The sequence below is a fragment of the Mycteria americana genome, chromosome 8 (genome assembly GCF_035582795.1).
Source record: "Mycteria americana isolate JAX WOST 10 ecotype Jacksonville Zoo and Gardens chromosome 8, USCA_MyAme_1.0, whole genome shotgun sequence".
Classification (NCBI taxonomy): Eukaryota; Metazoa; Chordata; class Aves; order Ciconiiformes; family Ciconiidae; genus Mycteria; species Mycteria americana.
Genome location: NC_134372.1, coordinates 6,565,404 through 6,582,121, shown reverse-complemented (window position 1 = coordinate 6,582,121; position 16,718 = coordinate 6,565,404). Strand labels below are relative to the sequence as shown.

General features: G+C 36.3%; 1 protein-coding gene across 8 annotated transcripts in view; it reads left to right on the top strand.

Moving 5' to 3' along the window:
- The window catches only part of MAPK9 (mitogen-activated protein kinase 9), a 49,751-nt gene that overhangs the window by 2,404 nt on the left and 30,629 nt on the right, over positions 1-16,718 (top strand). For all 8 annotated transcript variants that reach the window (XR_012776791.1, XR_012776792.1, XR_012776790.1 and 5 more), the window contains exons 2-7: positions 2,357-2,531; positions 7,376-7,505; positions 8,700-8,758; positions 9,775-9,913; positions 12,219-12,384; positions 13,674-13,745. Coding sequence is in view for 4 of the 8 variants with exons in the window: in XM_075509337.1 (XP_075365452.1) it covers positions 2,410-2,531; positions 7,376-7,505; positions 8,700-8,758; positions 9,775-9,913; positions 12,219-12,384; positions 13,674-13,745 (688 nt within the window). In the remaining 4 variants the exon portion in view is untranslated. The remainder of the gene's footprint in view (positions 1-2,356; positions 2,532-7,375; positions 7,506-8,699; positions 8,759-9,774; positions 9,914-12,218; positions 12,385-13,673; positions 13,746-16,718) is intronic.

Genomic DNA, 16,718 nt, shown 5'->3' with positions numbered 1-16,718 from the left:
TTGCAGCCCAAGTAAAAATTAGGACTTAGCTTATGGAGAGGCCGGGTACTTAGCACAGTGAATTGCAGAGGATGTCAGAATACATAAGACTTGTGTGTGGTGATGCCTCATTCCACGTTTGGGTCTTGTTTAAAGACCTTATCCTGATCTCTAAATGATTTTTAAAAGATGGCTTTGTGCAGACAGGGTTCCTTAAATGGAGGGTTTCTCTGGTTCAGGATAACTTCCTTTCCTCCTACTTCTTTATCTCCGTTATAGAAAAGTGTTTCATTAACCCATGAAGAGGTACAGCCTAGTAGTTCTTGTGTAACTAACAGGTCTTTAACTTGATACCCAGCTTATGCACAATCTATACTTTTTTGGTTTTGTTCTATAAGTCCTTTGCAGAGATAGGATCTTGACCTTCCAGCCATACCTTTCTTCCAGTGTATGAAGATTCACCTGAAAATACCAAGGCTGCTCAGGAACTGTTAATCAAAACGTTTGGTACCTCAGAGTCCATAGCTTTGGAGTAATAAAAAGGGTTGGAAAGAAGAGTGGGGTTTTTCCTGGGATGTAGTAGGAAAGGTTGTGAGCACCTCTTTAGGCGGTGTTTTGGTCTCACGTTAGTGAGCTGATTGTGGAACTGCATCTGACTGCCCCTAAAAATATTGTATAGGAGATGTAATTCCCCCCCCCCCCGCTGTGGCAGAGGCAGAAAGTTGGTAGCTCACATTTTCCCTTTGCTGATCCTTTCTCCTCCACTTTTTTTCTTAAGCTTCTAAGAAGAAATATGGAGTAAACTTAGTGTCTAAATTGCTGCCAGAGATGACCAAGTTGAGTATCTACTTCTTGAAATCCTGCTTAGATTTTGAGAAACTAGAAGGTAAAAGGGACTCTAGACATTTCTTGAGAATCCCTTAGGACTAACCATTACCAGTTCAGTGTAAACCCATTCTTTATTAGGATTTGTAGGTCTTCCACCTGTTTTGCTTGCAGATTTCTTGGAGTTCATCTGCTGGCTTAAACCATGGGAAAGATGCTGCTCCCTGCTATGTGCACCTAGGAAGAGAGAAGTCCAAATTCTAATTCCTGAAGCAACCAAAAGCTGTTCGTGTGGTTGTAGGGCCTTCTAGGATGGGTATCCGGGTTGCTCTTGAGGCTTTTCTGTTTTGCATTGGCTCACAAATATTCTGTAGGCCAGCGAAGGGAGAGAGGCTAGCTGCTCTTTCTTTAGCTAAAACAGACATTGTACAGACTGGTGGTTAGGACAGCTGCTCTGGGGGAAGGTGATCTGCTTTCATTTCCTCCTGTTTCAAGGAACACTTGATTGTGCAATTTACTCTGGGCTGTAATGACACTATCTGTCATAGTGTATGTGAAATTAAAAATGGGAGAATTTGTTAGAGACCTCTTCAGTAATTACTGAGGTAATTTTCTTGTAAGGTTTGGAAGAGGGATGGAGGCCCAGGAAAACTGGAGGTCTGTACTCTCATTACTGTAGCACTTTAGAGCTAAAGAGGTTTAGTCCATTACCTTGCTCTTCAATGTAATTACCTACCTCTAATTCATTCTTGACAGATGGATATAACTTGTTCCCTATTATGGCATGAAAGTCTCTTTCAAACTATAGCACAAAACTAATTCTTGTAGGACTGTAAGTATGCTAACTGATAGCATAGGATGTTATGGTGTGTTTAAAATGGGAGGGAGAGTGGGTTGCGATAGGTATGGATCAGGGAAGGGTTGCCTGGCAGAGGCAAGGAGGCAGAGCCCTGCTTGAAATTTCCTACTGAAAAAGGTTGAAAGGGACTGTTGGAGAAACTGCAGCAGCCATGGGGATTTTGGGGGCAGTTGTTTTGTTTCAAACCTGTTTTGCAGTTGCAATCAAGTCTTGTATTAAAACCCTGTTTCTTTCTATGTCTGTGGACTCCATGGGTTACTGCTGTTGCTTTTATCTGCTTTATCAGTGTTTGAAAGACATTATTTATGATTATTTTTCTGTAATACAGAAATTAATACAGTCCTAGCACATAGCAGTAATTCTAAGTTAGGGAGTATCCTTCAAGGAGTAGAGAGTTGTTGGATTTGGGTGGGTTTTGTTTGTTTTTACAGTTGTTTACTTAGCTGCTTTTTGTTTTAGGGATTGGAATAGAAACGTGCATTTACTCTAAAGCTGTGAAGGCTATAATTATTTGCTGTCTGTCTGCAAGTATTTTTCATTAGCAGTGATAATACACGAAATTGAAAGAATGCTTACTTAATGGTATGCTATTGAAAAATTCATATGTATTAAAATATGTATAATATATTCTCCAACTTGTCTGCCTGGAATTAGTGAGAGATTGAACATTTATTTTCTTTCTTTTTCTTTAAGATCTTGAAAACTTTACCAGGTCCTTGGGAGAGAAAACTACATGACACTACACCATGAGTGACAGTAAATGTGATAGTCAGTTTTACAGTGTTCAAGTTGCAGATTCAACGTTCACTGTACTAAAACGTTACCAGCAATTGAAGCCCATAGGATCAGGGGCACAGGGCATTGTTTGGTGAGTAATAAATACTTTATGTAAATATAAAAAGCTATAAATATAAACCAAAATTTGAATGTATTCCTGAAAGTGGTGTCAGAATGTCAAATACTGATGATGATTTCTGTCTCTTGCTACAGGGTTATGGACTAAAATTCTAAAACAGTTGCTTTCCGTAGTTAATGCGCAAAACTTTTTGTTTTGTTTTTAGGGGAAAATTAATATTTGGATAACTGCATAAATTAAAATGGTCAACAAATTTCCTTCTCATTAACCACTTCATTTCTGTTTATAGTTCTCCCATTCCCCATGTAGTTATGGTATTGCAGCGTAAGGTATGACAATGCAATGGTGAGAGATTCTGGGTTTTACTCGTTTCTTCATCATGGCCCCCTTTCTCCCCCCCCTTTTATTCCCGATCACTCCTGTCCATTTCTAGGAGCCATCAATGCAGTGCCTTGCCATTAACTGGCAGGATGAGGCAAATCAATGTCATTGTCACTCCATGGATTAACCAGAAAGGGATGGAGGGGTTGGGCTGGCCGGCTCTTCCTTGGTGTGTCACCTCAGCTATGTGTCCAGCCTCCACTGGCCCAGGACGTGAGAGTCGTTAGTCTGATCCTGAACCTTAGTCTCTTGTATGGCACCACACCTCTGGGCCAGCTAAAGGTAAACACTTTCAAATGTTTTTTAGACTGCAGCAATCCATTCTACACGACTTAGTGCCAGCCCATATTTTATTGGGCAAAACTTACTTGGTAACAGCAGAAATGTTTACTGATGCAATTTTACAATTCTATACACAGGGGAGCAAACAGATATGCTCAGGAACTCTCTAATAGTAGACTTAATCATGACACACGGTGGGCTGTTCATGCTTTAAATCCAGTCTGCGGTTTCTCTTCATCTATAAATTCTGCAGAATAAGTGTGATGACTCATGTATTGTGAGCAACTCCTTACACAGCACCTGCCCATGTCTTTTTGGCCTTTTCATAACTGTAATAAGTTATATATGTAGGAAGAGAGTGCATTTTTGTGAGAACATGCCTTTATTTTTAAGTTATTTAGATACCCCTATTGCCCTGCTAATAGGTGAAAAATAAGTAAAGTGAGAACACCATATTTCATTCTTCTTTAGTTGGTTGAGTGATGAGGGGATAGGCATACTAGATCTTGGTTATTAGTATTTGGATTTAAGATTTATCGGTATTAAATATCAGTATTAGATTTAGTATAGTGCTAACATTTTCCAGGTATAAATATTCTTAAAGTTATGCTTGTTCTAGATGGTATGCAGGAATTTAGGGTGGTTGTAAGCGCTCCTCCTTTCATTAGAAGTAGTGCATTTCTAAACTATGACTTAAATTAGGTGTCTGCTTCAAAATGAAGCTGGGGTAGTGTTAAGGTCAACGTTTAGGGAAGGAGAAGGAACGATCTGATTTATTGACTTGTTTTAAGAATACTTGATTTATGGAACAATAGAGTGAAACATTGCGTAAATTTTCATCTTCATGTGAAACATCTGAATGCTATGTCCAAGTTGAAGAAGGTGCAAAATCTTAATTTCTCCTAAAATTCCTTATAGTACACAAAGGAAAGATACAAAATACTAGGATGTAAAATGTAGAAAACTCAGTGTAAGATGAGTACTATCCTGTCATGTTTGGCTGGAAAAATTGTCAAGCGTGACACACAGATGTGATGCTTTTTTTTATCATCCAGTGTTTAACATAAAAATTAGAAAAAGTATTTCTGGAGTTTTGTGTGTGGATTTTATTTTTTTTTGGTGAGTATTTTTTAATACTACATGTGTCACTTGAGCTAGGAGAGGTCTGAATTTTGCCTTTTTTTTTTTCTCAAAATATTAATGGGAAACTCCATTGATATTGCTTCTGCTTAGTTTTTTCTTTGATGTTAAAATTTAGGAAAAGTCATTTTAAAAATACATACTTGGGAAAAGCGATAAATGAAAGCTCTAGGAAGATGAAAAAGGAGCGCAGTTGTTATGTAGAGGGTATTTCTAGCTCACACAGCAAACAGGCTGGGAGAGAAATTGGATATACCTTTTGTATTTTATATACAAAGTACACTTTTATACATGACTTTCTGCACTTCTTTGTTCTTAAGTATTAATACATTTGAAGTCTTATAATCTATTTAGAACTGAATAAATAATCACACAAAATTATTCTTTTGAAATAATTTTTGTCTTTGATTTCTTGACATCTTTTTTTCCTTTGTTGCCCTTGGTTTCCTAAATTTTCCAGTGAATCTGATTTTTCTGGCCCAGCAAATTTCTTTTGTCCTGCAACGCAGCAAAACCATGATCTTTTAAATAGTACAGTTTTGGCTGTGTTGATAACTTTACTTACAGTTGCAGTTGAAGAAACAATTGGGATAAGTTTGTTACTATTCGCAAACTCCTGTTTAGACAGTAGGGAAAGAGTTAGTGAAGTGGAACTGGCAGAGCAAGAGTCCATAGTAGTAGCATATTGCTGTTCAAAGCAAAGTCATTTGCCTAGGGAAATGAAGTGTGATTTCCTAATCCTAATAAAGTTTTGTTAGTAATTTCATCTTGTATGTGGCATCACTACTCTTAATATTAAATGTTTGCTCAAGATGCAAAACTATCACAAGCTCAGTGAAGACCCGACTACAATTCACTATGATCAAATTGGAATCGCTGTTATATGGTGGGATAGACACTGAGATTCTTCCATGATATCAAATGCTGAAATAATTTGTAGACATTCTGTTAGTAGCCAAGGTGATAACTGGGTAGACTGGCAAATTGGCTTTTATAAAATCTGTGCCTAAAACAGTTGCCATGATGAAAAAGTCTCTTTTGAATTCAAATGAGCACAGATGGGGAAAGAAATTTAACACCAATTACATCCATGGTTTTTTTGTTCATTTATGTGAATTTACATGATATTTAGAAGTGTGGTCTTAGTGGTAATAGAGGTTATATTCTGTTTTGTTTTGTTTTTTTTCCTTGGTAAATTAAATAAATGCATGCTCACACAATTTTTAACCAATTTTTCTTTCTTCTACCGGTCTGTTTTTAATTCTTCCCCTTGGACTGTGTAGGTAGCAGACAGCTGCCTTTGTTGTTGGTTTGGGGGGTTTTTTTGTTTTGGTTTGGTTTTTTGAGATGGAATATCAGCCACTCCTATGTAGACGAGCAAAATAAGAGGTTCAGGTGGCGTTCTTCATATGTGCTCAGACTGAGCCTTGACATATACCTGATTTGTCAGATCACAAAGGGACACTTGCCCTAAAATTGCTCCTTTGTCCACTGCTGACCTGTGATTGACTTGAACAGTTAATTCATGCAGACCCTGTTGGTTATTGATTTTATACTAATTCTCAGGTGTAGTTAAAGTCAATAACATATGCAAAACTCTTAAATTTACATATAATGTCTTCTAGGTGAAGTGAATACTGAAACATCAGTGCTTTCATATTTGGGAGAAAAATAATTTCTCCAGTTGTCTGGCCAGTTGCCTTCTTCCCATTTTGTGTTTTGTTTTGCACAGACATAAAGGCTTTAAATCTGAGAGTGATCGTATCATTGAATAATGACATGTAGTTCATGGACCTAAGTTGAGATAAATGCTAGCAAGCCTTTAGTGCAAATGGGACATTGATTCAAATTTGGGACATGTAATTTGGGACATGCCTCCAAGAAAACACAACATCTGATGGGTGAGCCCTGCTTTGTGGTGGTATTGCTTTTTCCAGTATGGAAAGCAGTGACTTGATGCTGGTAAATGTCATATAATTTGAGTATTGTTATCACAGAGGAGCTTTACTTTTTGTACGAGTACTATAATATGATGGTCCTTTTAAGCCTGGTATCGTGATGAGATAGGGAAGGGGCTCACAAAGAGCTTAGTTATGCTTGAAAAATATACATGAATGAGAATTCTTTCCTACCCTATGACAGTGACTTTAAAGGGAAATAGAGTAATGTGGGAATCCTTATTTAAAACTGGAACTATTTAAAGATTGGAACTCTTGGGTAGTTTGTGATATGAATTCACATATATTTTGCTGAATAGTCTGTGTGGTAATAATGAAGAATATTCCCACTTTAGTCTTGTTCTGGATATACAGATAACTTAGCTTTAGATTCTTACAGCTATTAAAGCAAGTTTACAGCTGTACCTCAAACTGCAGAGAGAAGGAACAAGCACAGCTGAAAAACAAGATAAAATGAATGGTCACGTTCATTTTTAAACTCTTGTCTTGTTCCCTGCAATCTAAATTTTCCATATTACTGAATTCTATGGATTTTTTTTTTTCCCCAAAACCAGATGACAAATGTAATTTTCTGCTAGGGCCTAAAATTGTTTATAATTGTAAACTATTGACATGCAGGAGAGTATTGATGCCTGCAGAACGGATCACAGAGACATGGTTGTGAGTCTCCTTTAGGGAAGAGAAATCTAAATTGCAAATATTAAATGATTGTCAGTCAGCAACAGTCTCCAAAAAGAATACTCCATATATACAGATTAGGCAACTGAAATGCTTCTTGATTTCTAATAAGCTTAAAATATTTTTAGATCTTGCAGTTTTGAATATGAGTCTTGAGTCAGCAGATTTGGTCTTAAGGGCAGGAAGACTTCTGATGTCAGTGGCTTCTGTTTAACCTATTTGTATTTATTAAAGGATGAGTAGATTTTAAAGGATGTTTGTTTTCTAAATGAAAATTAGTGGAAGTTAGTATAAACAGCTTAGTGGATATGCTTTGTCTTAAATCTTGATTTCTTTCCTCAGTCCCATCTCCCATTTGCCCCCTCCTTTCCCTCAAACAGACTTCAACTTAAGTTGTTTGTCTTTGAAAACTTCTAGTGCTGCGTTTGATACAGTCCTTGGAATAAATGTTGCTGTAAAGAAGCTGAGTCGTCCTTTTCAGAATCAAACCCACGCAAAAAGAGCTTACAGAGAGCTTGTTCTTTTAAAATGTGTCAATCACAAAAATGTAAGTTTGGCTTTATATTTCTCTACCTCGTTACTGTTGTCTAAAATGCTCAGGATTTGCTCTCTTACTTACTTGCTGTTAGTAACTAAAGTAATGGAAAAAATAGCGAGAAAGACTGGAAAGATTTGCTCTGGGTAATGCAGTTCTCCACGATGTATGGTTAAGTTCTTGGGTGGGCTGTTTGGAGGATGAAGTGCCAAGAGGAGGAGGTTTTTGCTGTGTTGTTGGTATAAATTTACCATCAGTGTCGGCTTTACAGAACTGGCCTTGCGTATTGCATTTGCCCTTTTAAGTCGTACTGCAGCAAAGCCTGTTTGGCAGTGGGTTTGTTTGTGGTTTGGCTCTTGTAACTGCACTGTACTTAAATCTTCTAAGCTTCGGCAAGATTTTTGTTAAATGTAGTGTTTAACTGGTGGGGTTTGCAGGGGTACAGCGCTATCTAACAATTTATTGGTAAACAGACATGAAATACTATGGACAATACATATATATTTTAAAATCTTTGAACCTCCTAAAATAACAAGCCTTAATGTCAGTACTTCTATGTTCAAGTACAAGAATATAAGGTTTATGTGACTGTTATGTTCTGATACTGACATGAACTAGAAACATTGCTGATTATTGAAGTTGTGCACTCAGGTCTCAAACTTCCTGGAGTCAATTAGCCTTTTAGGATTGATTTTTAAGTAAGCTTTTGGTGAAGTCCAGAAGTAGCAGAATAAAAGCAAGGTGGTTATTAAGGAGGGCAGTACAGTAATTTTAGCAGTTCTTCTAGAAACAGTACATCATAATCTAAGTTTAATGGGATAGCATGGGGCACCTCTGTGTGTGTGTTGTTGGACAGCGTTGGTTAAAATTCCTTACACAACGTGTGATTTAAAATAAGAGATTATTATTTATGGGTAAAATGGGATATATTTCAGGCACTGGGGAGGGAGATAGAAGGTGTCATATAACTTTAAAAAGAAAAAAGTGGTTTAGTCCTGTCTTGGTTCCTTTGGCATACATGCTGCAGTTTTGAACTATTTCTGAATTGGCAGTTTTTCAGCACATGTGAATTAAGTGAAGCCAAGTAACATTCAAATTGTATATAGTAACAGTGTACATTTGATTTTGAATAGTAACTGCTGCAATAGTGGATTTTTGTGTGAAGTAAAGCGGAAGTTTCTTCTAATTTTTATTTTTATTTTATAGATAATTAGTTTATTAAATGTATTTACACCACAGAAGTCACTAGAAGAATTTCAGGATGTGTAAGTACTAGATTTTTGTTTTAATTTTCCTCACACATAGTGGCATAAGCCCTGGAGCTGTATTTCCAAGATCATATAGACTTCACACTTTGAAAATAGAGAGTAGCTAAAGGCTGAGTTTAGCCTTTAATTAGTCTTTATTTCTAGATTTCTTTAAGAAAGGCCAAGAAAGTTGTTTCACTACATGGATAAAATGGAAGTGGGAAATAAAAAAAGGTTATTTACCTTTTGTTCATCTCTCTGCCGTACTTTGCTGATTGCATATGCATCTGGTTTGTGTGCATTGTCCTTTAGCTAAATGGGTCACCTCAGGATAATAACTTAGTCTGGATAACCTGAAATAATTTTTTTTGCCGTACCAGTCACATCAGCACAACAGTATTTTTGGCCTCAATTAAGAACTGAATATATTTCTTTTTTTATGCAAGCTATGTCAGTTGGTCTAGAAAGGATTCATGGTGATTTAATCGGTAGGGTATTTATAGGTTCCAGTGAATATGGTGTTGTGGTTTGTGAATGGGCTTCTGGGGTAAACAGGGGAGTGTGTGTGTCTGAAGGGGGTAAGCAGATGATATTTTAACTTGAAAATGAATTGTTCCTTCTTAGTTCTTAGTGTGCTTTTCTTAATTTTCTGAATTTTTTTAAAAATTAAAATACAGTGAAAAGAAGCATCATTTTTTGATACATTGCAATATCTGCAATTTCTGCATCAACTTCAGTCAGTCTTAGCTTTTCATGCTGCATAAACTCAGAATTATTCCTCTGTATTACTGTTTATAAAACTAGTGGAATTCTAATCTCTTGTCTTGGACTATTGAACACTTAATTTTTAATCGTAAGACTATTTGAATAGATATTTAATTTTGACACTGGTATGCATGATTTTTTTAATCGTAAGCTTTTTGACACTTATGTTAGCAAAATTGGCTTTTATTAAACATCTCTCATGCTAAGCTTAAACCTGATATGAAAAGTAAGAGTCAAGTTTTCTTAATGCTTTCTTTCTTGTGCTTTAGATACTTGGTTATGGAGCTGATGGATGCAAATTTGTGCCAGGTTATTCATATGGAATTGGATCATGAAAGAATGTCTTATCTTCTTTACCAAATGCTATGTGGTATCAAACATCTCCACTCAGCTGGTATCATCCACAGAGTAGGTAGTATTAGATCATTAACAATACTTTTTTATGAACAGAGATGTTCTTATGAAACGGGGGGAAGACAGGGGGTTGTTATTTGTAAGTTTATATTTCTTTTATTCATAAGAATATTATTAAGCCTGAAGATTGTTTCTAGTCCGAAGATAAAGACTGCATTGCAAATAGATCTTAAATCAGGTTAGCTCTGTGGATTTAACTAATTAACAGATAAAACATGAGTATCTGTGGACCTTTCAAATTACTAAAGAATGAGTCTTTAAAATGCAATATTTACCTGTTAAATATCTATCCTTGGGGATATTCAAAAGCCATCTGGACATGGTCTTGGGCAACTGGCTGTAGGTGGCCTTGCTTGAGCAGGGGGATTGAACCAGATGACCTCCAGAGGTGCCTTCCAACCTCAACCCTTCTGTGATTCTGCAAAGTAAAGTGTGTGAATGATCACAACTTCAAAGTCCTGTGCAGACTTCATGTATTTCTCTGCTTTTGTTGTTCTGCTGCTCTTTTTTTATTTATTTTTTTTATTTCATGACCAATGTATTTGACAGTTCTGCTTGTTTTGTGTTCCCTTCCTTTTCTTCTCCTTCCCTACTTCTTGGGCACACTCGCCTTTTAAATTTCTTTCTTTTTTGCCTGGTGGCTGAAAACTTTAGCCAGTTCTAGTTTAATGTGCTTTTTTTTTCTTTATGTTCAATCTGTAAACATAATTGAGAAGCTGTATAAATTACAACAAATCTACTTCCTTCATTTGCTGAAAAAAATCTACCATGAAAATACTGTGGTGTTAGCAAGGAAGTTATGTATAGTTAAGCTAAGTTTGTATCCAGATAGTCTTGGTACTGGACTTTCCTAGAATGGAGCGAGGCATGTAAGAGACTTGAAGCAGGGAGAGCTGGAACTCCCCCTGAACTCCACCTGATATGTTGACTGTGATTTGGAGCTGAAGGGGAGACACAATATTTGTTGAGAAATTTAAGCTCATAGGAGCTGAGGAGCAATCAGACAGAACTGATACTGGTTGAACAATAAAATAGGCAGTGAGAGGAGCCGCACTGTGAATAGTTAAACAGAGGTGTGAAGTTTATTTGAATGAAGAGGCTAAAGTGGTGAGCATTAGGTTGGGTTAGTTTGGGACCAAAACAAAATGACCTTTCTGGAGTGAAAACTCTTGTTTAGATGAGAGATTTGGTTTTGAAAAGAAAAGAGGCTAGTAAGGGAGCAGAACTGGGATAGTTCAGAAGGAATGGAATAGTAGGAATTACATCTAGAAATTACTCAAAGAGTCTGTGACCAACTAGAGCTTGAAATAATGTACACAACTCCCACCTCTGTTATGAGTTGATACTGAATCTGTTACCCTTCACATGGCCCAGCATTACAGTAAGATGAGATAACAACAAATTTCACTATCAACTACTGCAAATAATTGTTCTGTTGTTTCAAGAGTGAAGTCTGACTAGAGGATTAGAAACTCCAACTTAGCTGATAGTAAATGCAGTAGCATTCTGCAGAAGATTTGTTGCCTTCCTAAAACAGGCAAACCCATGTGAACTATTTGCATGTGCCCGTCTCCTTTAAGAAAAGGAAGTTCTGTACCTGAGAACATGGTTCATGTAGTTGAAACTAAGTCAAACACTTGAGCAGAATTAAATGTACTAGTACATTGGTAATTTGGCTACTTCTGATACTTTGCGAATAAAAAGTTTTCCCTAACTGTGTATTCCTTTGGGTGCAATAATGACTGTGCCCATGAGGTATATCTCCTGAAGTATTTTATTTTTCTCCTCACTTTGTGTTTTTGCTACATCCTAATTCTAACTGTGAAATTTGCTAATCACTCTAACACGGGTGGCTTAACTGTCATTAACAAATACCCTTGTTAATGCAGTGTGTTGGGATACTCCTTTTTCCTATAGATACCCGACTAATTCATGATGATGTCTTTAGGATCTGTGCCCTAATAATGACAGTATTTGGAATGTGGTCTCCTTTACCATGCAACTTATTAATACCTGAAATAGGTCCACTTAATGTGTTAAAGGAAGCAGATATGTGTACACATTGTGCATATATACAGACCACTATGTAACTGACTATACTGTCAGTACAACTCAGTAAATTAAGACTCTGCAGACAACTTTGATTTTGGTTTTCCCTGAATTTTTTGAGTACTTAGCTGTGCAGCATTTAATTTGTCTCTAGTCTATGTATAAATATGTGAACTGGTGGCATATATTGACTGGGGGGGGTATTATTCTGTATGTTGATCCTTCCTTAACTGAAGTTATTTCTTGTTAGGATTTGAAACCCAGCAACATAGTAGTAAAATCAGATTGTACGCTCAAAATCCTTGATTTTGGACTGGCAAGAACAGCATGTACTAACTTTATGATGACTCCATATGTAGTAACACGGTATTACAGAGCACCAGAGGTTATCCTTGGAATGGGATATAAAGAAAATGGTAAGTTGCTAGAGTAGCACTTTAAATCTTTTATCTAAAGCATATCCATCTTAGAACATAACAGCTTTAAAAGGTGGGGGGGGAGGGCTGGTTTCCCCCTGCCATGTCTGTTGTTAAAGTATGTTAATAATGGTACTGGAAATAATAAAAATTACTCTGTAATAATTTTGGAGAATATAATAGTTTTCTGCTCTGTGTGCCTATCTCCATTTAATGTATACTGCTCCCTCTCCCCTGCTGTTTTTATTTTTTCATGTTGTCTTGTTGCCATTTTTTTATCCTACAAAAAAACTGTTGAGACACGCTGGATGATGTTAAAAAAATTAAAAACCATCAATCTATAAATAATAAACCCTTTTATCAATGTGATTTTATTCTGAAGCATCTTCTTTCAACAGTCTGTCCCCTTTTGCATCTCTGATTAGTTTATTAAAATCTGTTTCAGATCCCTGTGATAAACCATGTCTTATACTCTCCTAAATCTGCATAGGACTCAAAGCAGCTGGGTATTATATTATTAAAAACCCCACAGCTATAATATATTGACCGTTCAGCCAACAAAATTGCTGGCTAGGAAATTGTCTTTGACCTGCATTGTTGGGGGTTTTACCTGCTGATTTTTACTAGCTGTGGAGTAATATGCTGTCTCCTCTGGACTTCTCTGCTAGTACATCTTTTTGCTTTACCACAGGGGCTTGGGGATACCGTGCTTTTTGTATACATGTAACTTTGGCTGTGTAATACAAGGGACTTGCAGGACCTTGCTGGGCCACTGATCATGCAAAAAACTTTCATTAATGCACAACGGCAGCTTGTAGAGCAAGTGCTGATGTGGATCAGAACTTTAGTAGAGGCTGTTCTGGATGGGACAAAAAATAAATTATCTGCAGGACTGTAGGAATACAGTGTGAGCTTACAAATAAATAATTGTGGTATTTAAAAAAACCTCTTTAATCTTTTGTCCTTGTTGCACCTAACATATGATAGTGGATATCTGGTCTGTTGGGTGCATTATGGCAGAAATGGTCCTCCATAAAGTCCTGTTCCCAGGAAGAGATTGTATCCTTCTTCATGGTCGTTTCAGAAGTGTAAACACTGATTATATTTTACAAAACGCTAATAACAAAATTTAGCAACAGTCAGTTGGTGTTGATATGATTGAAAATTCATGTTAGCAGTTTGATTTTCCACATTGTTGTGTTTTATTGTAGATGCTAGATGTTTTTGTTTGTTTTCCTCACTTTTGTTCATGATATTTCATAATTTGATCATTTCATTTTTACTTTCAGTTGATATCTGGTCAGTTGGGTGCATCATGGGAGAATTGGTGAAAGGTTGTGTGATATTCCAAGGCACTGATCGTATCCTTCCCTAGTCATCCTTGAATCCCATTCCACTTCCAACAGAAACACAATTATTTTGATCTGTATAAGTATAAAAGCATAAGCAATATTTTCAGTAATGTGTTTTAATAGATCTACTGTACTATTTGAAATTAGTGTCATTAACCAAATTGTTGAGCTTTCGATTTTATTTTCTTAGGCTATATTTAATGTAATTTGTACTGGTTGAATCCATAGAATTTATATTAAGAGCTTCAGCTTTTATAGCTTAAAAAAAGGTACTGTTAGGTTTAAAAAATAAATAGCAGTAAGTATATTTTCTTACTCTTGTTCTTTGTAGATAAGTGTTATAAACAAAAGCCTCCAAAGTTACTTTTTACTATGCATGGATTTTGCTTACTATTTATTTGAACAGTAGACTCATTTTTTTTTTTAATTGTACAATTTTTCAGTTTCAATTAGATTTTTTTCTTGCTGGACAGCAGTGTCCTCATTGCAAGCACACTGCATGAGAAATGTTTTTTTTTTTTTATTACTATTATTTATTATAAAAATAAAACCTTTTTCTTTTTGGAGTTTTTTTTCATTCTATGAAAATTTTATTTTGGGTTTACTAAGATTGTTATTCCTCCCTCCAATTCTTTTGACCCAGATTTGTCTTCATAAAATTCTGCTTTCTTGTACAATAGTAATTGTAGGAAATTTTACTGTATTAAAAACAAACAAAACCCTCATATATATGTTTTCATGCCTTAGAGATTGGAAGTCTTAAGGATACATCACTGGATCACAAACAAGTCTTTATACTGTATTAAGTGAACAGAAGTGATCATTTAATTAAGTAAATGTTCTTTGAAGTTTTTGTTGTATTTCAAAATATTTCCCTAGAAACAATTTAAAACACTTGATTCATTATCAAGTTCCAATTATAAAAATTGGAGCAAAACTAATTTCATCCTTTATAAGTAATATTTTATGAAGTAGTAGTGTTGTAGGACTAGGCATTCAAAATTGACCAGTAAATAAATAGAATCCAGACGTTGTAATTAAACCACAATTGCCAGTTATGGCTGTAGGTTATAAGAAGCTATAGCCACTTGTGGTCCAAGATTTTGAAGAAAGAATAATATTTTTGCTCATCAGCAAGGAAAAATTTAGTCCACCACTAAAAATAGCAAGTATATGTTCACAGAATCTTTTCATAGATACCTGCATATCTTATAGAGGACTTTCAATTTTAATGCTAAATTTCATGACACTAATCTTCAGCAGTTGATCATGCATTATTTAGTAGTACAAATGATTAATTGTTGAATAAGTCTTTTTGTTTTCCACCTTTCTTCCTTTATATACTTATTTTACCTTTTGAAGCCTTCAGACCAACCTAACACAATTCTTCATGTATGTTATATGTCTTTCACCTGCATGTTAGCATGGGCTATTTTGATTTATTCATGAATAAATGAAGGAAATTTTGTCCATACTTGTTGGATATCCAAGTTATCACTTGTAGTTCTCTGGAGGTCACTGAAGCTCCACCAGTCTATGTTTCAAGGAGTCTCCTCCCCCAGTATCTTATCAAAGTGCACAGCTATGCTTACAGGGTTTTTGTTTTGTTTTGTTTTTTCCCTCTTGCAAGACTGGCAGTTCTCTTTAATGTGAAATACTGGTAACTGTGTTGTTGAAACTTTCCCTGACTGATAACTGCTTCAGTCAGATTGTTGTTTTCTTTTACCTTCAACTGCAGGATTGTTTTGAGAGTGTGGTTTATGGGGGATGCTGATGTGCATGGCCATGAATCTTTCAATTTTGTTGGGATTTTGCTTGTTTGTGGGGTTTTTTTACTTGAAATTTAAAACGTGTTAGTATTTGGGGATTTAGAGCAGGGAACCAAATGCAGCATGTTGCCTAATGATGTGCCCTTGACTATCTTCAGGAAAACCTACTCTTAGACTCAATAGTTTGTACTTCCCCATATGGTCGACGGGGATCGCCGGGATACTTGCAGCAGCGCTCTGGGTGGAATGAGATGCTCCGTGTTGCCAGGGCGATGGATGCACTGAGCCTGTTCCTGACTGGTGCTTTGGAGGATGAACAGGGCTCTTATGGTTACTGGCCTGAGTTACTGGCAGTTGCTGTTGCACTGGAAATGACAAATGTAGAAAAACCAGGCAACGTAGATACCTAAGGTGAAATAATGGAAAGCCTAGCAGCACCAGAGTGTTTTTAATGCTCTTTCTGCCCAGGTGGTGAAGGAAACTAATTGCCTGACTGATGCAGAAAGCATAAGGGGAGTATTCATGATTTCTTGGGAAAAATCATGCTTTATTGTGATTGTAATAAGGACTCTGTTTTCAACTTCTCTTCTTCCAAAGTCCCAAAAAGTAGGCAGATATACTTGGCATGGGCTAAACTTCTGGTTACTTTTGACCTTGAGGTCAGTAGAACAGGAAGGGTAGTTTTGTCTGCAGGTCGCAAGGTTATTCACATAGCGTGCTCTGTGTGCTTTACATTGTAGTTAAGGTTTTCTCTCGTTTGGGTTTCTGATAACAGGCTTAGCTTATTTTGAGTCCAACCCTGTACTGGGGAAATGTTGTTTTTGTGTTTGGTTGGTTGGTTGGGGTTTTTTTTTCAGTTTTCAGTGTCAGTAAAGCACTTTGAAGCAATCTAACTGAGACATTGTTTTTTTCCAGTTTTTATTACTAAAGTGGGATAGGTCATTAAGTTTTTCTGCCCCCCCCCAGTGCTCTGAGACCACAACAAACCAGACTCTAATTTGATCAGCTGACTAACCAGACTGCTGTTACTCAAAGAAAAACCATCTTCTTGAATCTAGATTGGTGGACATCTCTCAGAAATCAGTTTTCCAGCTAGGAACAAAATTTCCTTATGTGTGTTGAAATTTTCTTTGTATGTGCTTTGTTTTAGCATGAGAGTTAACAATATTGACTTATTAATTTTGATTTTAATATAGTTTTTCCATTGGAATGT